The sequence below is a fragment of the Bipolaris maydis genome, assembly GCF_028858645.1.
Source record: "Bipolaris maydis strain C4 unplaced genomic scaffold PSV08scaffold_13, whole genome shotgun sequence".
NCBI classification, from domain to species: Eukaryota; Fungi; Ascomycota; class Dothideomycetes; order Pleosporales; family Pleosporaceae; genus Bipolaris; species Bipolaris maydis.
Genome location: NW_027093869.1, coordinates 1,316,140 through 1,338,678, shown reverse-complemented (window position 1 = coordinate 1,338,678; position 22,539 = coordinate 1,316,140). Strand labels below are relative to the sequence as shown.

General features: G+C 47.2%; 11 protein-coding genes across 11 annotated transcripts; 4 read left to right on the top strand and 7 right to left on the bottom strand.

Moving 5' to 3' along the window:
• Window positions 1–205: 205 nt before the first annotated feature.
• PSV08DRAFT_373795 (uncharacterized protein) lies at window positions 206–940 on the bottom strand (the record flags this gene model as incomplete). Its single annotated transcript, XM_066093274.1, has 1 exon — window positions 206–940. The coding sequence occupies one exon, from the start codon at window positions 938–940 to the stop codon at window positions 206–208; it is 735 nt and encodes a 244-aa protein (XP_065948534.1).
• A 794-nt stretch (window positions 941–1,734) lies between these two features.
• PSV08DRAFT_355277 (thiolase-like protein) lies at window positions 1,735–2,389 on the top strand (the record flags this gene model as incomplete). The annotated part of the gene is made up of 2 exons (XM_066092907.1): window positions 1,735–1,941; window positions 1,994–2,389. The coding sequence occupies 2 exons, from the start codon at window positions 1,735–1,737 to the stop codon at window positions 2,387–2,389; spliced, it is 603 nt and encodes a 200-aa protein (XP_065948533.1).
• Window positions 2,390–2,410: 21 nt separating this feature from the next.
• Window positions 2,411–4,460, top strand: PSV08DRAFT_373794 (thiolase-like protein; the record flags this gene model as incomplete). The annotated part of the gene is made up of 4 exons (XM_066093273.1): window positions 2,411–2,994; window positions 3,058–3,463; window positions 3,566–3,707; window positions 4,111–4,460. The coding sequence occupies 4 exons, from the start codon at window positions 2,411–2,413 to the stop codon at window positions 4,458–4,460; spliced, it is 1,482 nt and encodes a 493-aa protein (XP_065948532.1).
• Window positions 4,461–5,216: 756 nt separating this feature from the next.
• On the top strand, window positions 5,217–6,714 carry PSV08DRAFT_186397 (KR domain-containing protein; the record flags this gene model as incomplete). The annotated part of the gene is made up of 3 exons (XM_014221607.1): window positions 5,217–5,904; window positions 5,948–6,430; window positions 6,452–6,714. The coding sequence occupies 3 exons, from the start codon at window positions 5,217–5,219 to the stop codon at window positions 6,712–6,714; spliced, it is 1,434 nt and encodes a 477-aa protein (XP_014077082.1).
• Window positions 6,715–7,625: 911 nt separating this feature from the next.
• PSV08DRAFT_250845 (uncharacterized protein) lies at window positions 7,626–8,331 on the bottom strand (the record flags this gene model as incomplete). Its single annotated transcript, XM_066092426.1, has 3 exons — window positions 7,626–7,847; window positions 7,895–8,090; window positions 8,183–8,331. The coding sequence occupies 3 exons, from the start codon at window positions 8,329–8,331 to the stop codon at window positions 7,626–7,628; spliced, it is 567 nt and encodes a 188-aa protein (XP_065948531.1).
• Window positions 8,332–10,755: 2,424 nt separating this feature from the next.
• On the bottom strand, window positions 10,756–11,556 carry PSV08DRAFT_373792 (uncharacterized protein; the record flags this gene model as incomplete). The annotated part of the gene is made up of 1 exon (XM_066093272.1): window positions 10,756–11,556. The coding sequence occupies one exon, from the start codon at window positions 11,554–11,556 to the stop codon at window positions 10,756–10,758; it is 801 nt and encodes a 266-aa protein (XP_065948530.1).
• A 619-nt stretch (window positions 11,557–12,175) lies between these two features.
• Window positions 12,176–12,757, top strand: PSV08DRAFT_355272 (uncharacterized protein; the record flags this gene model as incomplete). Its single annotated transcript, XM_066092906.1, has 2 exons — window positions 12,176–12,484; window positions 12,575–12,757. 2 exons carry the CDS (start codon window positions 12,176–12,178, stop codon window positions 12,755–12,757), a joined length of 492 nt encoding a protein of 163 aa, XP_065948529.1.
• Window positions 12,758–13,412: 655 nt separating this feature from the next.
• On the bottom strand, window positions 13,413–14,015 carry PSV08DRAFT_250842 (uncharacterized protein; the record flags this gene model as incomplete). Its single annotated transcript, XM_066092425.1, has 2 exons — window positions 13,413–13,882; window positions 13,988–14,015. 2 exons carry the CDS (start codon window positions 14,013–14,015, stop codon window positions 13,413–13,415), a joined length of 498 nt encoding a protein of 165 aa, XP_065948528.1.
• A 1,375-nt stretch (window positions 14,016–15,390) lies between these two features.
• Window positions 15,391–16,486, bottom strand: PSV08DRAFT_250841 (Alpha/Beta hydrolase protein; the record flags this gene model as incomplete). The annotated part of the gene is made up of 3 exons (XM_066092424.1): window positions 15,391–16,155; window positions 16,189–16,432; window positions 16,479–16,486. The coding sequence occupies 3 exons, from the start codon at window positions 16,484–16,486 to the stop codon at window positions 15,391–15,393; spliced, it is 1,017 nt and encodes a 338-aa protein (XP_065948527.1).
• A 788-nt stretch (window positions 16,487–17,274) lies between these two features.
• On the bottom strand, window positions 17,275–18,069 carry PSV08DRAFT_187210 (uncharacterized protein; the record flags this gene model as incomplete). Its single annotated transcript, XM_066091966.1, has 2 exons — window positions 17,275–17,759; window positions 17,808–18,069. The coding sequence occupies 2 exons, from the start codon at window positions 18,067–18,069 to the stop codon at window positions 17,275–17,277; spliced, it is 747 nt and encodes a 248-aa protein (XP_065948526.1).
• A 3,164-nt stretch (window positions 18,070–21,233) lies between these two features.
• On the bottom strand, window positions 21,234–22,454 carry PSV08DRAFT_355269 (uncharacterized protein; the record flags this gene model as incomplete). The annotated part of the gene is made up of 1 exon (XM_066092905.1): window positions 21,234–22,454. The coding sequence occupies one exon, from the start codon at window positions 22,452–22,454 to the stop codon at window positions 21,234–21,236; it is 1,221 nt and encodes a 406-aa protein (XP_065948525.1).
• Window positions 22,455–22,539: the final 85 nt, after the last annotated feature.

Below are 22,539 nucleotides of genomic sequence, written 5' to 3'. Positions count from 1 at the left end.
TCATCGGTTGTTCTCGACCCACAAGGTTGTTCATCATCATTACAGGAAGGGACGTTAAGTTATATTTTAATCAAGAAAAATCCATCCATACGCAACAAAGGAACTTCATATAACAGAAGCTAAGCATCATCATATTGCGATCATCCTAAAAATTTGTTTCGCTTCTTGATAATTGTCGGTAACCTTTCATTTCCCTATTCCTATTCTAGTCGTTGTCATCGCTGTCATCGCTGTCACCGCTGTAATCGCTGTCGTCGCTGTCCTCACTGTCCTCGCCGTCCTCACTGTCCTCGCTGTCCTCACTGTCCTCGCTGTCCTCACTGTCCTCGCCGTCGCTGCTCTCCGCAATGTACTCCTCGCTTTTTTCATTGGGAGGAGTCTTGACGTCGCCTCTCTTCGCTTTTTCTATTACTTTATTTCCCTCGAATTGACTCTGCAGACTTTTTACGTCCAGTGGGCGGTGGCTTTTGGGTGCAGGTACAAAATCAGTTGTAGTTGTATTATTTTCCAGCCTCAAACCCCCCATGTCTACCGGCATCTGACGCCCTTTAGAGTCTGTTGCATTCTTCTTCACATGAGATAGTCCTTCTAGATATTTTACGATCCGTGGAATATCGCACTCTGGGGTTTTCCGTAATAATGCAAGCATCAACTCCCGCTTTTCTTCGGGTAGTGTGACCAACTGTGCGGCTGCGTCCACCTGATTGAGGCTCAACAAGTACGCTCCCAAGTCTTTGGGTTCCAATTTATCGAATGAATCCAGCAACAATGGCCTTGGAAGTTTACCCAGAAATCCTATTCTTTCGTTTTCACTAAGTGACCTCACGAACTTGCTGAATGACTTTGGGTATTTGTTCATTCCGTCGCGCATATTATCGGACGTTTCATCGAATTCGGCCATTCTCATACTGAAATCCTTTAGAGAAACTTTCGATGCCATTTCGAAATGGTAGAGGTAAGATAGCGGTGAAAAAAAGGACGTGACGACTGAAAAATCTTTCACTTTACTGTTCTTTGCAAACAGAGCTTAGGTTTTATAGGGAAATCATGATATAACAATTATTAAGAAACAAGTCTTTTGTGAACAAGGAGTAGCATCGCAAACCGCTGACATGGGATGTGCTCTCACAAATGTGTGAGAAATTAACGATCATCATTCCAAGTTTCGAGACGTTGCCAAAATGAAAGAGCTCACCAAACTCTTAAGATTATATGGATAAAGAAATTGTTTTGCTTTGTAAGCAGAATACTGATTTTTTCTCATGTAGAGGCGAACGTAGTCCGAGTAGTGCCTACATGTTTGGATGACTATATGACGTTAAGAATAAGACATAGCCTATGCAAAGCTATTGTGCATGTTTCTGATAGAGTTCTGGCTGATCGGGGCTTCAGGGAATTCAGTTCTCATTTGCTAGGGGCAGGTTTCTCATATGTGATACAAGCTTGCCAGAATTCTCTTTTACTCAGTTGGGAATTACGTTCGAATTACCTGTTCCAGCATTCCTAAAACTCTGAGACATGGTATGTCTGATCTCTCGTGGTACAGCTCCATAGCCACTAACTTCCACAATATACCTCCTTACCTTCTTAAACGATGCCGCCATCGTTGGTCTATCATGCCGGACGGCCGGGAGAATCGACAGTTTAGACTCGCTTTGGGACTTTCTATTGCAAAAGAAACATGCGTCTAGTGAGATTCCACCACGTCGATGGGAACCTTGGCGACAGCGGAGTATGCTCGAAGGAAACATCTTTGACAGCGTCACGCGGAAGGGATACTTCCTCGATGACCTTGAAGGCTTTGACGCGGCTTTCTTCGGCATTTCACCTCGAGAGGCAGAACACATGGATCCTCATCAAAGGCCTAGTCTCGAGCTTACGTACGAAGGCTTACAAAACGCGGGCATTCGGCCTGACAGGCTCGCTGGAAGTGATACTGCCGTATACATAAGACCCAAATGATTATTCCCGTATGCTCATGGAAGATCTACAGGCCATAGAGGCATGGAGTGGGATTGGTACGGCACACCATGGCATCTCCAATAGGATTTCGTACCATCCTGACTTAAGAGGTCCAAGCAGAGCAGTAGATGCAGCCTGTGCGAGTTCGCTTGTCGCTCTCCATCTCGCCCGCGGGGCTATTGTCTCGGGAGAGAGCACTTTGGCAATCTGTAGCGGCGTTAACGTCATTTGTACTCCTGAGATCACGTGTATGCTACAGAAAGCTGGCGCGCTAAAGGCGGATAGTGTGTGTCGATCCTTTAACGCCGCCGCCAGTGGATACGCGCGTGGTGAGGAGTGGGGCATCATCATCCTCAAACGGCTAAGCGCTGCACAGGAAGACAATGATCACATCCTGGCTATGCTGAAGAGCTCTGCTTCTGCCTAAGATGGCAAGACGAGGGGTATCATGGCACCGAATGGTGCAGCGCAAGTAGACGTGGCTAGACAGGCCCTCTGTCGCGCTGGTAATATCGATCCATGTACAGTAGACTACATCGAGGCTCATGCTACATCCACACCGCTCGGAGACCCTGTAGAGATCAAAGCAATGGCCGGGGTGTATGGACCAGTGAGGTCTCCAGAGAACCCCTGCTATCTTGGCTCCATCAAACCCAACGTTGGTCACCTTGAAACGGCAGCTGGCGCTATCAACATTGTTAAAACCGTTCTTAGTGTGCAAAGAGGAATTATCCCACCCCAGAGGCTCTTGGAAAATTTCAATACTAACATCGACTGGGATTCTAGCGGTCTGAAAGTCCTACGCGAAGGAAAGATATGGCCTGAAAATGGCGTGTGGCGAGCGGCAGTGTGCTCGCACAGCTACGGGGGGTCTGTCTGCCACGCCATCATCGAGCAGGCGCCACCAAAGCCGATGCACAAATCCGAATCTCGTAATAAGAAGCCTGTTACGGTGACCCTGTCAGCGAGACAGAGAGATCGTTTGCCTATCTATGCGGCTTCACTGGCACATTGGCTGTCCGCTCAAGGCGCGTCCGAGAACATGATCACAGTAGCATGGACACTGACTTAGCGCCGGATAGCCTATGATCATAGACTATCCGTTGAAGTCTCGAGCCATGAGTGTGCTATTCGAAGTCTGCGCAGCTACGCAACTGGTAATCCGAATGCAAGAACCATCAGCAACCGTGTCATTAGGAGCGCAGCTCTAAAAGGAGTCGTATGGGTATTCTCAGGTCACGGAGCTCAGTGGCCCAATATGGGTCAGCAGTTGCTTCTCAACCTCGTCTTTCGCAACAAACTTTCCGAAATGGAAGTAATGTTCCTGAGAGAAGCAGTCTTCTCCACCATTGAGGCCTTGCAACAGGGCGAACTTGGGGGTCTGGACAAGATTCAAATGCTTACGTACGCGGTACAGATCGGACTGGCCTTCGTCCTCCAAGCAGAAGGTGTCGCTCCTCAAGCTGTCATTGGGCATTCAGTCGGTGAAATCTTAGGTGCGGTAGTTGCGGGCTGTCTGACTAGTGAAAGGGCGCGATCATTGTTTTGCGATGAGCCAATCTATATATGCGGTTTCAAGGCTGCGGCGCTATGGTGTTAGCAGATCTACCATTTGAAGAAGTCGCTGCGCAGCTTGGTGGAAGGGAAAAATATCGTCGCTACTATCAAGTCATCTCCCTCGACGTGCGTAGTGAGCGGCATAAAGGGAGAATTTGAAGAATATCTGCGTCAATTGAAAGATCAAGGTATCAAGACTTGGAGAGTTGAGACAGATATCGCATTTCACTCACCCTTGCTCAAGCGGCTCGCTCATGATCTACAGGGAAGCTTGTAGCACGTTCTACAACCCAGACCCAGTATCTTACCTATATATTGTGGTGTAGTATCACGTGGCTAGCCCGTAGTATATATTGCGATATTCTTTCGTATGTAGATAGGCACCTTCTTCAATCAATCCTTTCACAGTGATTACTTTTCAGCTTGGTTCTATCTACTCGATTGCGGGTCCCCCTCTGATCTTTTGAGCTCGATCACGTATCGTGCCACAATATTCAACTTCGGACTCTGATCCTAAGACAGAGGTACTGCGAGACGTGAGCTACTGGACCCACAACAAGGTGGCTCCTGTGTACCTAACCAATGCGGTAGATGCCGCCGTGGAGCATGGCTTCCGCGTCTTCCTTGAAGCATCAACCCATCCCATCGTTTCGCAGTCGATCAAAGAAATTTTGGAAGCACGGTGTCTAGGCGAGCATGCTACTTTTGGTGTCATGTCTTTCGACGAGCCATCTGATCGCAGCATTGCACAGGCTATCTCACGGCTGTACACCTTGGGTGCACATGTTGATTTCAGTGCCCAGCTCGGCGACGGCCCATGGTGGAACAGACTTCCCAACACACTGTGGATCCACAAACCGTATCGGAAGATTCCATCTTTCGGCCCCAGGCCCTGTGTCCAGTTGCTTGCAGCGACACATGTGTCTGGACTACAACTCTGAACGAATCAACAAAACCTTATCCTCTTACCCATAGGCTTGGTGCTATAGAGTTAGTGCCTGCAGCTGTTTATTGCAACAGTCTTCGAGACGCAGCAAGTACACGCTGCATCAGTGACCTGACGCTGCGTCAGTGACCTGAAGCTGCGTGTACCCATATTTATCACAGAAGAGACACGTGAGCTACAGGTTGTCCTACGGGGTGGTGCAGCTTGGATATCATCCCGTATGCAGGCGTCCGAACAAGAATCCGGTAAAAGTGGGCGGAAGCACGCATAGATCGAGCACTATACTACGAAGGTTGTCCCGTGTGATTTGGCACCCAACCAACACCCACAATCTATTGCTGATATCCGAAAGCGAATGGTAACTCACTTTCCGAACCACTTTACAAAAGATTACCTCAGCAGTATAGGTGTGTCCTCTATGGCGTTTCCGTGATCCGTCCTCGAGCATCTTGGCAATCACAAAGAGATGCTCGTCCATGTTGACATGCAGAGTGATATCGACACGCTGCCTTAGCATGCTCAGAGCTGGGCACCCATGATTGACGTAGACGCGTCCATTAGCTCATGCATTCTTTCAAAGTCCACTGTGATGCGCATCATCAGTGGCATTGACAAGGCGGTCTTTGTTTCGAAAGACAACCCGCCAAACATTGGATACTTGTTGATTGAGTAAAAATCGGTGAAAGAACCCCCAGAGTGTCGATGTCGATATATGAATGTTAATGGCACGCGGCTATGTAGACTCGAGGGCATGCAATGTAACGACATCGAGTCAGAGAGCCATACCGGTCCTGACATAGATACGCTTCTGCATCAGTTGGTGTGGCGTCGTCCAGCTGTCCACGAAACGCCGCGGCTCTTGGATAATGTAATTCTGATTGTTACCGACGGCTTACATTTGACCAGTTACATCCAGGATCTAGAGCCTAAGACGCACAAACTTCTCCACATATCGTCTGTGAGGAGATTGACAGATCTAAGAATAACTGACATCCTAGTGAGAAGTAATGCTGTCGTCCTCTACGTCCCGGAAAGGGTGATGGGGACCCAAGATGCTACTAGAATAGCGCACGCCGCTGTGTACGATGCAGCAAACATATTATCTACACTCGTGCACGTTGGAAGCACAACAAAGGTGTTCGTGCTATTGAGTGATTTGCACAAGACCCAACGCCTCGGTCGGGTTCCCTATCACTCCTTGTACCGGTTCTCGCGCGTAGCGACTTCCGAACACTCTGATATCTGGGGCGGCTTAATCGATCATGAAGGGACAGCATTCCCTCTCTTTGCTGTCCAACGTGTGCAAGAACAAACTGTCGTTCGAACACAAGACAACACGCCACGCGTAGCACAGATGGAATCGCTCCCTGTGGACACCAAGTCCGCCCATCGCCCTACTAGTCTTTTACCTCAACCCGGCGGGACTTATGTTGTCACCGGTGGGCTGGGGGGATCTTGGGCTGGAGATACTCGAGTTCCTAGTCGAGAAAGGGGCGCGCAGTATCATTGTTGTATTGCGCCGCATGCTTCCACCTCGACATAAATGGTCGACCGCATCAAGACCATTGGCTGTGGTGCTGGAACGTATCCAGCAACTGAAGATGAGGGGAGTGGAAATACACACCCTGCAGCTGAACATGAGTTCTCGCAGCGCATCTCACAAGCTCACAGACGCTATTAAGCGTCTCTCCCCTCTTCCCGTGCTGGGTGTTATCCATGCTGCGGCTGTACCGGGGTTTGGATATATCAAGGATACCAATGCCGAGAGCTACGCAAGCGTGATGGCGCCCAAGATTGCAGGCGCTCTCGCTCTGCACGAAGTTTTCCCACCTGGCACCCTTGATTTCTGGCTTGTTTTGTCATCTATCAGTGGAATTATTGGGACGCTAAGTCATTTTGCGTACGCTGCATCGAACGCGTTTCTTGATGGGCTAGCTGAATATCGGCTGTCCCAAGGCTGCAACAGTATTTCCATCCTGTGAACAGTCTGGCGTGGGCTGGGTCTAGCATCAAACACCACCATTGTGAATTCCGAGCTACAGGCTGCAGGCATGGGAGACATCACATCGGCAGAAGCCTTCGAAGTGTGGCAACGCCTCTCCGGCGTCAACACTGACCACGCAGTAGTCACTCGGCTACAAATACCCGACGCTGACGAACCAGTGCCAATTGATCTCATTCGCGAAGTTGTACTACGCCGCGTATTAGCTACAGGGCCATCGAAGGGACCATTGTTTAATCTACAATGATTGACAGGATCCGAGCTCAGAGCTTACGTTACAGCCAAAATCCGCGAATTTCTTTCAAAAATCCTAGATGTCGACCAACGCGATATTGAAGAGAAAAGCAAATTGAATGAAATTGGTATGGATTCATTCGTTATTTCCAAGCTGTAACAAATGTTGCGGAAGGAATTGCCAACATCGGTACCAGTGCCGAGGAGTTTGTTCTGCGACTGCTCAACCATCAAGCACTTGACAAGTGGGCTGCCACGAAGTATAGAAGATACTATGAGCTCATAACATGGACTCTGTATGGCCCGGAGTTCACGATCATTTCCATGTCTTCAGTTAGTATGTACATACATATATAGTTCAGAAGCATCCGTATACGTCTCTGCATCATAAACTAGCGTTATATTGAATGAAGAATAAATGTACATCGTACGAGCTGAGCTGTGGCAGAAGGGGTGGCGTGAATTGTGTACGTCCCTGCTGTAATTAAAGTCCGCAGCACATTACCATCGTTCCATGCAACAACGGACTCAGGGTTCTCAAACATACTCTAAGGCCTGTAACCACAAATTAGCCTAAACGATACTGATTCCGTATGACATGACGAAAATGGTGAACACAAATCAGACGTGCTGCACATGAAACGAAAATGACATTCATGCCTATATGGATCTCTCCTGCAGAAGACCATGCAGAGAAGACAATAGCAAGGCATTCTTTTGGGTCACGCTCCAGCTAGAATATCAACGCGCAAGTGCCCATTCCAAAATTGATATGAATGTGAAGCTACAAACAGGATCCATAATTTCCTAAAATAAACACTATCCTGTACACGTGGCCTCCAGCATAGGACCATGCAATCAGATGACCACTCCCGGCAATCCCACTGGACGGCCATACTGACTGAAAAGAATGTCACAGTGCCATTACTGAGACGTCTCGTTCTTTGCTAGCGCTGAGACAAACTGCTCAGAGTACGCTGAGTCGACAAACTCGTCAAACTTGGTCACCTTCCTACCGTCTTCTGTAAAGGTCAGAATCAATGCATACTCATTTGCGTAGGGCCCAATCTTCGTTTCCGCTCTGCTAAATGCGTGTATGATACATTTCCGCGCTCCAGCATCATGTATTTCTTCCTTGATAGTGACCTGAAGCTGTTAGTGAAGAAACATTTGAGGAGTCCGTGCGTTCTGACAGTAAAATTCGAGTACAGGTGCATGACTTCGCTAAGGTAGGCCCGGTATTCGGCGTTGCTCCTGGCGGCTCTGTGCATAGAGGTGGGTAATACGCGGTGTTTGCAATCAGGTGACCGATAGGCCATGATGTCGTCGATGTCCCAGGCGTTGTACGCCGCTATGACGGCCCGAGCTGTATCTTGCTGAGCTACCAAACTATGGTTGTCAGGAAAATAGTTCAGTCTTATGAAGATTCCATCGGACACCTCTTTGGCATCCTGCCATCTGTGCTCGTGGTAAGGACATACTTTGGGTGAGGGTCCATGTGGGCATCGGTAAGACACTGCTTCAAGTCCAGGCCAATCCAAACATCGCTTGACTCCGTTTTGGGGCTTTCCAGCGGATGAGAAGCGGCAAGGAATGATAATGTTGTAGTAACTAGATTGACAAGCTTCATGGTGGGTGCGTGAGGCTAGGCTGAGGGTAAAAGTTGTGTTCAGGTCGCGCATGAGACGGCCTGTTATATATATGGGGATATATGAACTGCATCAAGCAAGAACGGTCATCAGGGTCTATTCTACTTCGCGTTCACTATCTTGCAGTGTCTTACCCACGACGTATTTAGTTATGAAGAAGCTGATGATCCCGTCATCTTCTACTAGAAAATACTAATAATTCTAGTTGATGCCCGGCGACTGTGCACTGCTAGAAGTATGATACCATCCGTAGCCATGCAGGTCTCCATTACTAGTTGCGCTGACTGCAACTAAGGCTCAGCAGCCCCAGTATGGCGACCTCACGAAGCAAGCCATATCTTTTTGAGCTCACACTGTACACATCATTTTGCTAGCCACAAGCAAGGATAGTGGTAAAGCCGGGACGTGAGATTCACTGCCATATTGTTCCTTGAGAACATGTGACTTGCTCGTAAGTAAGGACGACGTAGAATATATCGTTCTCTATCGGGTAAATCGGCTCGGCGTTTGATTTGAGTTGTAAGAACAACTGCCACGTAGCACAGCGCGCACACCCAGCGACACATGTCTGGATGTTCATCTTGAGCTCAAACTCGTTGCCCGCTGACTTTAGCAAGCACCCTTTGCAGTTACGCTTCTTGAAGCAATAATAAAATTCATAAACGTCCTCACCACCACGAGACGGAATAGACCCGCGTGAGATAGCCCCAGCAGCGAAAACACCAGACACGGAAAATCCCCTTTACGAATACAGGACGACTTGGATCTACAATTAGTGTCCTGGACACAGTTGCAGGAGATGAACCACATGTACCATTATGCTAGCAAGAGCTCGAAAATTTTGTTCGATTCAGTCTGGAGAGAGATTAGAACATGTGGCAAACTGCTCTTCACAAAGCCAGATTGGTCGCTGAACCTTCCCAACGGATCTTTGGAATAAATCACACAGTCTTTTGGCTTGGTAGGCATGCTGATATGGACCGACTGTTTGGCAATTTGCTACGCCGCAAGCGAGCGGATGCAAGCTTCCAACACTTTACTAGCGTCGGCCAGCACGCCGCGCTGCACCACGCCATTTATGCCAAGAACTCTGACCCGGCTTCTATGCAGGAATTCGTCACTGTGCGATAATTTCTCCGGAACGCGTGTTAGGCGCTCGGCATCATGTTTGCAGCAAGCGACATGGCCGCCTGGTCCGGCACTGGAGGTTTTGCGTTCTTTCAGATCGCCATGCAAAATGCAAGGACGGGTTGACGCTACATACGTACGTAGCTCCTTCCTAGCCCCACAGTTGAAAAGCTGATCGCATGCCTTTGCATCCTGTTATCACCATCAGCACACGATAGCAAGAACTGTATTGTCCGCACTGCTGATGTAACGTATAGTTGCCGGATCGAAGACGCGATATGCATGTGGCTAAGTTCTCAAGTATACAGTCTAGGGGCTTCCGCTAGCAGCTACGTTCATCCACTGTGACCTGTTTTCGACTTCCTCCGAGATGTGATGTTATGCAAATGATCTGCGCGGATTAACACGGCACATTACTACGGCCCAGTATCACACTGCAGCCGTGACAGACTGCTCGTTATCCCTAGATGGTCCGGCAAACCTCTCCGCGCGCACTGAAGTGTAAGCTGCTTACCACGAAGCGCTTAATGATTGCGGCGTGGTCACTGTGGCGTGGCCTCGTACTGTGCCGTATGATCCTTCAAAATGCTTACGGTCATTCCTGATCATACCATGCTGACCCACACTATGTTGCGTTCGGCCCCCAGCCCCCAGCCCCCGTTACCAGATTTGAGCATCGCAAAGACAAGGCACTGCTCTTGCGAGTAGTTCGCTTCCATCACAGGCGCGAATGCAAGCTGGAGTCCGCGAAACCCGCGGATGCAATGCTGGTACAAGTGACGGGGTCTTGCCCACAACGCTAACTTAGACTCGCAGGGCTGTACCGAGTCAGAACTCAAATGAAACGTCACCCACCAAAATTGTTCATCCAGATCTACACATGCGCTTTCCTTACCTAGGTAGCATCATGGAAGTCACGACTTTTTGGGTCTTGTGCCGCTCAGACTACCAGCAAGAATATGCAGGACGCGTTTAGTAGATGCGTATGATCATGAGCACGAATCGAGCCAGTAGGAGTGATGGTACAAGAACACAGCCTGATGCGCATACTACGTAGCATCTCAGAGAAGAAATCGAGGCTTGAATCTTTGCAACGATTTCAACAGGCCATCGTCCTTCAGGTCTGGTCTAGACTGCTACGGCTCTGATAGAAGTCTATTTCATGCTCGAGATATGCCGAAACGCTTATTTACGGAGTTCTGGATGCGCATGGTCTGACGCAGGACGCCTCTTTTGTTGTCTGTCGCTAATACTACTGGGGCCTCTTCCCCGTTGAGCTATCTCAAGTAGTGGATGCGAAGGTCAGGCTCATCGATTCTGTTGGCTACTCGATCCCAGGACCGCTTTTCCCACGGCTTGTCAAACAGCTGACTAACGAAGAGATTGACCTCACGCTGGCGAGACGGGGCTTGCTTGATCATCCTGTAGCAGGCATACCTTCGCAGTAAGTGCTCATGGTACCCTTCTCTTCTCCATGCTTCTGTCAATGCATCAAGGTTAAGCGTCTGTCCTGCGTTCGCCTCACCTCCTCTAATCTGTAAGGTATCTTCTCCAAAGGTATCTAGTTTTAACAGAGTCTTAAGGATAGTATTTATGGGGTCGGTGATACTGCTAGGAAGTCGCCTAGTGATGCAGGGCTGCTCAGTCTGCCTTGGCGCATATACCCATAAAATCTCTTCTCTTTTGTCGTCTTCGTCTCTCTGGCTTTGCTGTCGGATGTTGGTGCAACAATTCTCCAGTGCGAGACAAAATTGGGTCAAAAATGCTTCTGCGTATCCAAAGTGGAGGTCTCGCCTCCTTTGCAGAATCCGGCCTGCGCATCCCGAGTCAACGTGATGCCTCAGTTGACCAATTAGATATCTTTGCAATTCTGGCGCGGGCCATGGTTTTGAGGAAGCCTCCTTCGTCGCTAAGCAAAATATCTCCTCGTACGGCAGAATAGTCAAGCCGTAGTGGACCACTTCCTCAAGTCGGCCTCTCAAGCTACGCTCCCAGTCTATGCCAGCAAACTTCGAGCCATCGCTTATGAAGACCTCGGCTTCGGTTTTGACAGATATGGGAGGCTCGGATTCAGACATGCCCCGCTTTGTATTTGAGAAAGTGCCAGCCCTGCAACGAGGGAAGAAAAGCTGAATTGTGTGTCCTTTTACTAGAAGAGAATATACTAAGATACAGAAAATCAGACGTGCAGCAGCTGTATATTCAAAGAGCTTGTAGTGACCAGCCTTTGATTTATCCAGATTTTTTTGACCCCCTACTTAACGCTGCCTTCATTTGTACTGGCACAGACCTTCCACTATACAGAATACCTTGCGATATTATGCTGATCACTAAAAAAAAGTACAGTAAACGCGCAGAGGGTGATGAGTAAGCAAAATCCGTACTCAGTGCACAATAAGTTGCTGATGTACTAACGTGAACACAGAGGCAACGCCAAGGATTGAACGAAATTCAGCGTGCCCGATGAACATCTGTCAGCATAATCGTATCAAAAAGCTATTCCCATGCTTGTGAAGGCTTCACGGAAGCGTTGTTGCAAGATGTCCTTGCGCTATGTGTTGATGCGTTGCTATCCTCCAGTACCACATACAGAGTTCACGCTAAGCAAGTCAAACCGAAGAATTCTTTCAACTCCCAACAGTATTTAGTTATAAGAACCTGACTATCGAGGTGGATTACAGAGCAAAATCTGCAATTATGTCTGGGCGTGCGCTACCGGACGGCGGCATCGAGCTTCATCGCCAAACAGCCTCAAAGACATGCGTTTTCTGGGACGAATTTCCTCCCTTTGTTCCCAAACGCACAAAGCCCTTCAAGGAGGAGTTTGATCGTTTGGCTAACCAGGAGGGATGGGGCAAAAAGAAAAAGCGCGAGTATCTTGTGAAGGCCTTGAACGCTGAGATCGACTTCCATAGCGATAAGACAACCGGATTAGTTCGCTGGCAACGCCTGTGCCAAGAACTCGGGCTTAGCAATGAGCCAAAATCAAAAACGCAATGCAAGAGAGTACGTCCTCGGACTATTCTTTGAAAATCTCCCCATGATACATCTTATGTAGGGTGGTACCATTGCACCTGATGTTCTGACCAATTCCAGGTTCTCAAATCCCGCTTCGTGAACCTCTATACACTTTTGGATCACCGTCGAAACCCGGATGTCCCGGTGGTATGCTTCAACTCATTCAAGGAGCTCCTTCACGACATACGCAGAACAGGAAACTTTCCACGCGAGTGTGCGAAGCAGGACGGATATATGAAGATTTTTTTGCAAAGATTGTAGCATGATGTACACCTAGTGTTGCTCGAGTATTTATAGCAAAATATTCAACGCGTCCAGTTTTCTTCATTTGCCGTGATGCTTGCCGTCGAGCATGGACTTACAACTTGCATTTCCTCCATGACGAGAATGAGAGTTGAACAACGACACAACGTAACAGACCGATAGAATGTAGGACTTTTCTGGTATGATATTGCAGATGAGCATACGTAAGGCTGCTCATAGTATTGCACGCCTTTGTACATTCAACAATGATTTTGGAGATTGCCCATCAAGCTAAGCCTCTGATACCTAACCGTGCGCTGCATCTAACATCCTCAAGAACAGATTAATGGGTTATATACTCAAATCATTCCAGTAAGTACTTAGGCCAAGCATCGAGAATGCAATTTAGATATTCCACTATATGTTGGGCATTGTAGCAGGTCGGGAAATTAACAAGGTGTAATACTCTGAGTATTCTACGTGCCCGTCGCGTCCCTTGTAGAAAAACATCGAGGCCATAATAGCACAGCGAGGCGATCTTGGTGGATATGTCAATTACCGCGATGACCCTTCCTGCATCCGAAAGGCCGTCTAACTATGATACGCAATCGAACTAGATTTTACGAGAACTCCACACTTTTTTAGCCTACTGCAATTTTCGTAGCGACCGTTGTCAAGGCATATGTGCGTACTTGAACCAACCGGGTACCACTGGCTGACAGTCTCGTAGGGGTTCTTCGGGGGGGCCTTCGGGGGGTTCTGAGTCAACGGAGCAAGCAGTCGTAGAGGAGCCCCCCCAATTCACAGTCCCAGAGATTATGTTCACTGAAGTTTTATAGTCCTGTGGTTCGTATGTCTCTGAGTTAGGCGTTTTCGAATCTTCGCTCGTCATGTCGAAGATATCTGGTGATGAAGCGCGTTCAGGATGCGCTGCAATAAGGTGGTTTCGAAGCTCTACGAGAGCTGGTGATGGTATGGGTGACTTGTTTGCGCAGCTTGAGACAGGTGTATCAGAGCTCGGGTCGTGCTGGTTCGGATGTGGATGATCCCTCTGCAGAGCGCGCTCTGTGCTCCTCAGTGTCGGGTAAGCATTCTCCAACTCTGCGTATAGTTGCTCTCCAAGATTCCTAAGACTTATGTGGCCTGTTAGATTAATTATATCAACAATGGATAAAAGGCTCTTACAGGCTGGCTAGTGCATAATAATTCAGCCAGAATTCTAAAATCGACTTCAAGGCATTTACAAACGTCTCCGATTCCTAAAACACTCTTTCATTACAGGCCAATATAGGATTCAACAGGTTTAACATTTTCAAAGAGAAGTGGCTTAAAGCTCAGGTAGCTGCGTATGGCTATGCCTTTCCTAAGCAGCCGAACTTCTTAATAGCGGCCAGTATACGATGTCTAGACCATCTTTCTTTATAATCATCAAAAGATGTATAAAGCTTACTCGTATTACCCGATTACACCACCCATTATCAAAATTATACTAGTGCTTTCTCTACTACTAACTTATAGCAAACTTGCTAATAGACTACAAGTAGCATTTCCTAGCTTCTACATTCAGTAGCAGAACTAATCACAACTCCAACTAAGCCATTATTTCCCATTCTATATTTCCATCGTGGTATTATATAAGATACAGCTACTACCAATAATTCAGCAACTTCTGTAGGATATGAAAAGTAGTAGCAGTGTATCAGCTATGCAGCAAGCTGGATTAGACATACAGAAGGCCTCGCGGCCTGTAAAGGTCTACAGGCGCTTAAAAACATTATTACCCAGCGTTTGCAAAGAAAAGAAACCGTTGAATGTGTGGCGTAAATCACCCAGAGACTAAAATAGGTTTCATAGAGCTGCGTTTCGAATCGCTCTCGCATAGTACATTTTAATATACCTAATTCTCCTTCATACAAATACCTCTAATGATATAAAACATATATCCAATCATTTTCTCTGCTCTCAAGAGAAGCCACTAAATACGTATAGCGCTTTTTGTCTTCCAAGTACTATCGTGTTATATACAGTCAATCATACGCCTAGTATCTCGTCACCATAGTTATCTCATCTATTTCTAGTGATTCTAGACCCCAAAACCCGGCGGCTTTCAGAATTCTAACAATGTGCAAGCTTCCATCACGACCCATTTCAGTATAGAGGAATCAAGACCACTCAGTAGTTAAAAAACACTACAGTTCAATACCTGAGTTTAATGTTCTTCAGGCGGGTACATTTTCGAAACACCCTGCATTTACCTTGTATATCAATTGGTTGGATGTATGTCATCGAGGCCGCTGTTCTAGAACTGATGTGTCAGATTGTGATGGTTTATCAAAGATGGGTAAATCAATTGGTTGGTGAGTGATAGTGTTGATTGATGATAAGGTTGTCTGCTCTAATCCGTGCTGATCAAAGGGATCGAACACGGTGATCCACGCGCGCTGTCTGATCTGACTAGTAATCCACAGAATCCGGGTGCCCGATCCACACCCTAACCCTGTCCACCACCCAATATATGCCCACATTCTGACATGATGCATGTCCCAATCAAGAGCACTTGATCTAGACACTTCTCGGCGCTTGCTGCATTCCGTCGCAAGAGAGAGCTTTGTTTCTTGTTCTCGATACAGCTAAGCAACAGTAATTTACATCTAGAGAATCACCATAAGTAGCCATGCTATCAAATTTCCCTCACGCATTTTTGTAGTAGAATCGTCAATATGATTGTTACTGTTATGCTGATGAACAGCACGGGTCTCAGTCTCGTCGTTGGTGACGTTGTAAGACTCTATCCTTGCTTTATAGACGCTGATACCGTGTACTCGCCAGGACAACACCGCTTTCTGGTCGAGCTCGTCATTAGCGACTTCCCTAAAAAGTGCTACTGAGGGATGATTAACGTCCACTCTTGAAAGTATTATACGGCCCGAGTGTACAAATAATCTTTTAGGCCGTTTCTTATCAAGAGCCGGGCCAGACAACCTTTCATTGCGCTTTCCGTCTTCCCCGCCACAGTCGATAGTATCTGATTGAGCAGATTTGGATTTTTTCAATTTTCCCGCAATATATTCTATGTCTGCCTTGATGATAGGGTCTCCGTCATTGAGAAACGACAGGAACAGGGAGCGGGAAGAACGGGCGTCTTCCCGCCGATGATGCTGCAGCGGGTCGGTCGATATCGGGGGGCATCCGAATAATATGCAGTGTATGTTTGTAAAATCCTTCGTGACAGTCACCAGCCGAGACGTCACTTCAGATAAGACATGGGCATATAGGAGGCTCGCTGTGGCGGCTCCCGCGGAATGGCCTGTGAATAAAAGCGTCGACCTGTCTTCGTAGTTGTTCAGACAGGTTGCTAGTGGATCAATGAGCGATCTAGAAGCATTCAAAAAACCGCCATGGCATAGATTCTGCTCCTGTCGAGTTGTATCAGTGCGCAATCGACTTACAGGCAGACCGACTATATCTCTTGAATCATGACGGCCGCTATTGAAATTTACTATCCAGTCTTTGATGCCCTGGGTGCCGGGAAGAGCAACCACAACGACTTTTCCATGCGACTCCACTGTTCGCTGGCTAACCAATGTTCTCTGGAGTGCATTGAACTGCGGTGCGCTAGACACAACTGCAGTGCTGTAGGCTTCTTCTGAGCAGAACACTGCCAGGCGAATGAGAGGCCAAGGTAAGTTTGGTCTATCTGTCGCATCAGCGCTCTGTTTTTTGCATCAGGCCAACGTACCTATGCATATTGAGAGACACAAATGCCACTTGTGCACACATACGCAGGGATGAGTCGTAATCGCCCGTATAGGGGATGTATACCTGCTGAGAGCACGGCCACTTCACAAACATTGGGGCGCTTTGTTTTGGCATCACTGCCAACCTTTTATCAAAAAAATCAAGGTCATTGGCCTGATGCTGGTCACCCTTAGCTGTAAGAGCTAACGTTAGATGCAGTCAAGCACAGTAAATCAAAATCGTAATCACCCCCAACATCAGCTTAGAGGATGGCATATCCTTTATTACAAAATATATCGGGGCAGCATAATCACGCCATTGAACGTTTCGTCCTCAACGACTCTAATGATGTAGTTAGTTAGGCTAGTGGGATCTTTGTTTCTGTGAATGAATCACCAGCACTCTATGTTGCCATCATCGCAAGCAGTTCTGCTGTGTCAGCAGTCACTAAAACGTCTCCTGAGAGAAAACTGAGTAGATTGTAAGCCTCTTGTGTCTGTAGAGTCTATTCATTTGGCTACTCGCGTTCTATTTCTGTCGATGAACACAAAAGCCTTGCATATGATGCGACGATACTATAAGGAAAAGCAAACTGAAGCACAGATACTTGACAACATGACTATGCCATCTGGAGTCTCTATTGATTTGATATCATGCACCCTAGCTTCGCTGTGCACAACCAGGTATTTTCCCGGGTGTTGTAAGCTTGCGCGTAGACGATTTTTAACGGCTAATTGCGGGAGGTCTCGCTGGGTCCGAACACCCAGTCTTGAATTATCGTTAGTCAATTCCATTATTTACAGCCGGGCCAACGTTTTTGGACTTGACTCACACTGGGCAGCGTAATTGACTTCAAAACTGCCTTGTAGACCTTGGCAATCCACTGGTCCCTTTCCACCAGCTGTCTCGAGGCGATATACGGCATCAACACCTCCCACAGAAGAGCCGGCGTCGGTGAGATGCAGCCAAGGAACCGCCCCTTCCTGCTGCAGCCCGGGGTAGGCTGATCTAGGAGCATCTGTTTCCTCAACTTTTTCAACGTGGGCAATGGGATAAGGCGGCTCAGACAGCTGGTCAAAGGCAAAGATTGGTAGGCTCGTGCCATTTGCAATTCCAAAGAAGTGGTGCCCAACCACTCTGTCAAAGCCTTCCAGTTTTAAATAGCTGTCTAACGCTTGTGGATGGATGCTTAAGAGAAGGGTAAGAGCAGATATCGCTGGAAGCTTCCATTTTGCAGCTAGCAGGTTGGTACTGAGCTTGCTACCAATGTCGTAAAGAACGGCTTTCAGTATGTCAGCAGTATCCTCGTCATAGTGCGAACTCTAGATACCTGTTGCGCCTGTGGTGCTGGGTGCGTCAAGCTCTCCGCCATTGGCACATGTGTAATTTTGAGTCCCGAGGCCCAGTACAACGTGCTTGAGCTGACCAGTTGGAGCTACAAGGGAACTTTGAGGCATAAAGCCAGCAAGAGCGTTGAGAGAGTTTGCCGAAGTATGGCTGGGCTCATGGTACTTGGCTGCGGCCAAAGCATGAGCGGAGCCACCAAATGAAGCAAAATATAAACTACTCCATATGAGCGATGAGAAAAGCATTTCGGGTATCTTCTAGCAGATATAAAAGCTTCTTAGCACACCGATTAATTGCTCAAAAATACTTGCGGGAACTGGCGTGCTATAAGTTCATGTCTGCTCAACGTAAAACCCAAAGCTCATTAACTAGTTAGCAATTAGCTTTCAATAAAATAACATAGGTTTGCCTTGTTCCATAAGCCGCTTACATGTGAATAGCACAACGAAGCTCGTCATTAATTCACTCCATAGCGTTGGTGCGATGACTAATGAAAAAGGAAATGAATTTTATGTACCCGTAAGGTTTCCATGAAACTTAACTAAAGTTGATCAAGTAGCTAAAGTTTTAAAGGGAGGGATAGTGCTTCTAGCTGTTGCAAAAGTATCAAGGCGTACGCAGATCTTGGTGCCAATCACGGCGAAAGTTCTGTACCGAGATGCTAACTTCATTTTTCTGACATGCGTACCGTTGTATCACCCACTTTGATAGTTTGAAGTCTTCAATGAGATTACACCTATATGTTATCGCCCAATAGTTACTTGGAGAAAACTGGCTTTTTTGTAACATCCATCCCTATGTGGCGCAAACCCAGGCGTGCTCAAGCAATCAATCAAATCACGAGAATTGGAAAACGGTCTTTCATTCAAGAAAACTGATTGGTTGCTTATGTCACGTCATGCTTTGCGTCACTAAGAGATGGACATTAGTATATTATGTCAACAGGGAGTGACGGTGAAAGGACTAAGCTACGTAGCTCTTCTCGCCATACATCACCAGGTCATACTTGGATTCTGCTACCACGTATGAAGCTGACAGTCTTAAGCCAGCTGCCCACACCACGGGGTTGGCTAATCCTGTTTGCCTTTCCAAGTTTGTATGCACTCTGTGCGGTCCAAATTCCATATCTTCATCCCACTATTGCAAGATGCAGACACTAGTTGATTTGAGTCCTCTAGGAAAGTCACAAAGGTAACATCGTCAACATGGCCATGTAATATATGTAGTTACGCACTGACCGGTCTTCATGTCCCAAAGTCTAACAATTTTGTCGCAAGATGCTCACGCTAGCTGATCCAAGCTAGATGAAAACGCCACAGAGGTAACGCAGTCTTTTGTGACCCTCGAAGGTTTACACGCTTTCCAAGTTCTGTGTGTCCCAGATCTTTATCATGTTGTCGCACGATGTGGACACTAGCTTATTGGAACCAGGTAAAAAAAAAGCACATCGTTAACGCAGTTTCGGTGACCTTTCAATGTGTGCCAGCATTTGCCACTAGATGCTTTCCATACTTTAACAGTTTTCTCACACGATGCAGACCCTAGGAACTTCGAATCATACGAAAATGCCACGGAATTGATGCGGTCGCTGTGTCCTGCAAGAGTTTGCGAAGACGTATCGTGATTTTGACACTGGAAAGGGCGCAAGAGGGATCTCATCTCGTATACGCTGCTATAATGGCGCAAAAATCACCGAATGAACCCATTTGAGTATTCGATACGGAGCGAGAAGTAATGCCGAGTGTATGGAAAGAGAAACGGCATTATATGCTTTTCGGTGATTGAACAAAATTATGTCATGGCAGACAAGAAGCAAATTGCTGACCCAATGGTCGATTCATCATGTCAGCCTTCGAACAAAGGACATATACCTTCCGAAAAGGCTAAATACCCCTGATAAGAGTCCTCAAACATATCTACACGGAAGATAGAGCCAAAACGTCAACGTCGTCAGCATGTTGACACAGGTATCTTTGACACGGTTTCATCAGTACCTTACAACACATTAATTAATAGTTCCATACAAATCTAGGTATATATTGGCTGTTTCTACGTGATTAAGACTGTGGACTCATATTTTCAGAGCGTTTTATAGTCGAATCTCAAGGTCATAGTTGAGATTAATGTTGAAGATGAATTGACTGTCGGTAATCCGTCTTAAGGTTCTCTAGACCCATAATGTGCTTTCCTATTAAATACTGAGGAAAGGCTCACACAATAACACTGCTGCTTAAGCAGCCGCCATGAGCATTATCCGCGCGCCACAGACAAAGTGCTTTGCATAATTAGGCATACGGGACGGCCATATGAGCTACAATCGAGTCTTCGCTGGTCTGCAAGATAAACATTTTGCGCTGCGCTGTTCCTGCACCTATAAAAATCTCCAACGTACACTTAGGGTGATCACTGTATACCAAGAACCTTTTCCAGAGACAATGCTACACAGTAAGATGTCTGCTTTGAATGCTGGCTATTGCTAATATCTGAGAGATGCACCGAAACGCAGAGGACGCTTGCCCAAAGTTGCGATAGGACTAAAAAGAGTTTTGGAAAGGATGCGAATGAGCACTTGGGAGAAAAGTCAGCCTAGAATAAACAGGATCTATGAGGATGTCGATGGATGGGTGGGCGAGGTGATCTGGAAGGACTCGAAAGTCGACAGATACCCAGTGAAAATCCTGTACATGAGGTGCCCACGAAAGGTCAGTAGTGCAAACTTGGTTGGGTGGCTGCTGGCTTAACTCAAACAGGTGTTCTCTTATTATGAGCATGCGATTAGTACACTGAGAGCCAAGCAAATAGGCGCAAAACAATTATCACAGCAGCGCGCACAGGAGTCGATACTGGAGCTCAGCACGGCAAAGCGTTCGGTTCTTGCTTCGCAAATATAAAAAAACCGAAAAGCATGCACATAGGAGCGAGAGGCAAACCTACGCTTCAAATCTAAGTAAAAAAACAATATTCAGTTGTGTAGTTCCAAGCTCCTTGGTACCATGGAGAATTTTTGTGCATCAAGTTTTTGAGAAAGCATGTGAAAGAGGCTGTTGTAGTTTGTTCCAACACGTGTGTTGTAAAGTAAAATCCTTTTGTAGGTATATTTTGGTGTAGTATCACGTCACTAGCTTGTAGTATATAGTCATTGCGATCTTCTTTCGTACGTACACAGACACCTTCTCCAATCAATCGTTCACAGCGACTACCTATCAGCTTACTTCTATCTTTTCGATTGCGGGTCTGCCGTTGATCTTTTCAGCTCGACCACGTATCGTGCCACGATATATATCTGTGAATAACACTCTACACTGCTCCTGCAGTTTACACGAAAACTCTTACGTAGTTATGCCGAGAACTAAAATTGACATGGTCAGTCTCGGTCTGTAGCAAGCGATTTATTCTCAATATCCATCTCCTATATCTTCGCTCGCGACCAAAGTCCCCATCCTCGCAGCCATGTGACTAATAGATCCGCATCAATTGAACTGATGGGAGGCAAGATCTCTTTCGCTCGGGCGTTCTCGTATATCATGCTGGTCTCTCTGCCGTTCCCCTGTGTACTCAAGAAGTTGTGTATTCTCAAGTTACCCTGGTTCATTCTTCGTAACCAGTCGGGCATATCAACTGACTGAACCGGAATTCCAAACCTTGTGCGCAAAACTTCATGCAGCAGATCCCAGCTATTTGGATGGGGATGTATCATGTTGAAGACTTGCAAGCCGTCTGATGGGCATGGGCGCTTGAGACAGTTCGCTATGCCGTGTGCAAGCACGTCCACTGGGATCCAATCCAAGGGCTGCACGTGCTTCGGGAAGACGCCAATCTTTATGGAAGATTGTATGATAGAATATAGCCAGCCTTGACGCGGCCATGCACAATCCTTTGAGCTCACCGGTCCGCCAATCTGGCCCGCGCGCAGTATGTTGACGCGAACGTTTGCAATTTCATGCGCTTTGGCAAGCAGCTGCTCTGCAACGCATTTTGACTGGCCATACCCAGTTGGCATTGCGCTGTCACAATCCCATACTACTTCTTCTGGAATGATGGGGCGGTCAGGATGTCGAAGTGGCCAGTCTCCTACAGCACAGATTGAAGAAATAAAAGTGATCCTAGTAAAGCCGCCGGCAGAAGCAAGAAGATCCACGACTCTGCGCAGCCCTTCTAATAGGTACTCAAAAGAACCAATGGATTTGCTCCAGTTGGTATCCCAGGCGTTGAAAACTAGCTCGTTTATCTGCGGCATTGACTTGGCGATGGGATCCTGGCGCGGCTCTCTGGCGTGGCTCATGATGCCAGTGACAAGGAACTCCAAACGTCGTCGCACGGAGGATATGTCGCCCATGATGTTCTGCAACGCTGATATGGTGCGCCGCTCACCACAGTTTCTGCGATTGAAGCAAACAATCTTGCACTCGGGATGCTCCCGCAGCAAGGACGCAACGATGTACGGTCCAAGAAAGCCAGTGGATCCTACAATAGCAAGGACTCTCGGTGAAGAAGAATATAGTATTGGTTTTTTGGTTTTCTGCGACAAAAATCCCGAATGGTGATTGACCATCTGCTGCATTTCTGAGACATTGGTGTTTTCGTGGCATCCTTTCCTGTGTATAGGCTGCGGGGGCTTGCACAGAGTCATAGTCGGGAATGACGTCGATTATTTGCCTGTTTGCAGGTCTTATTCCCCTCGCGGATTCAATTTAAGCTTGATGTAGGGTTTGCCT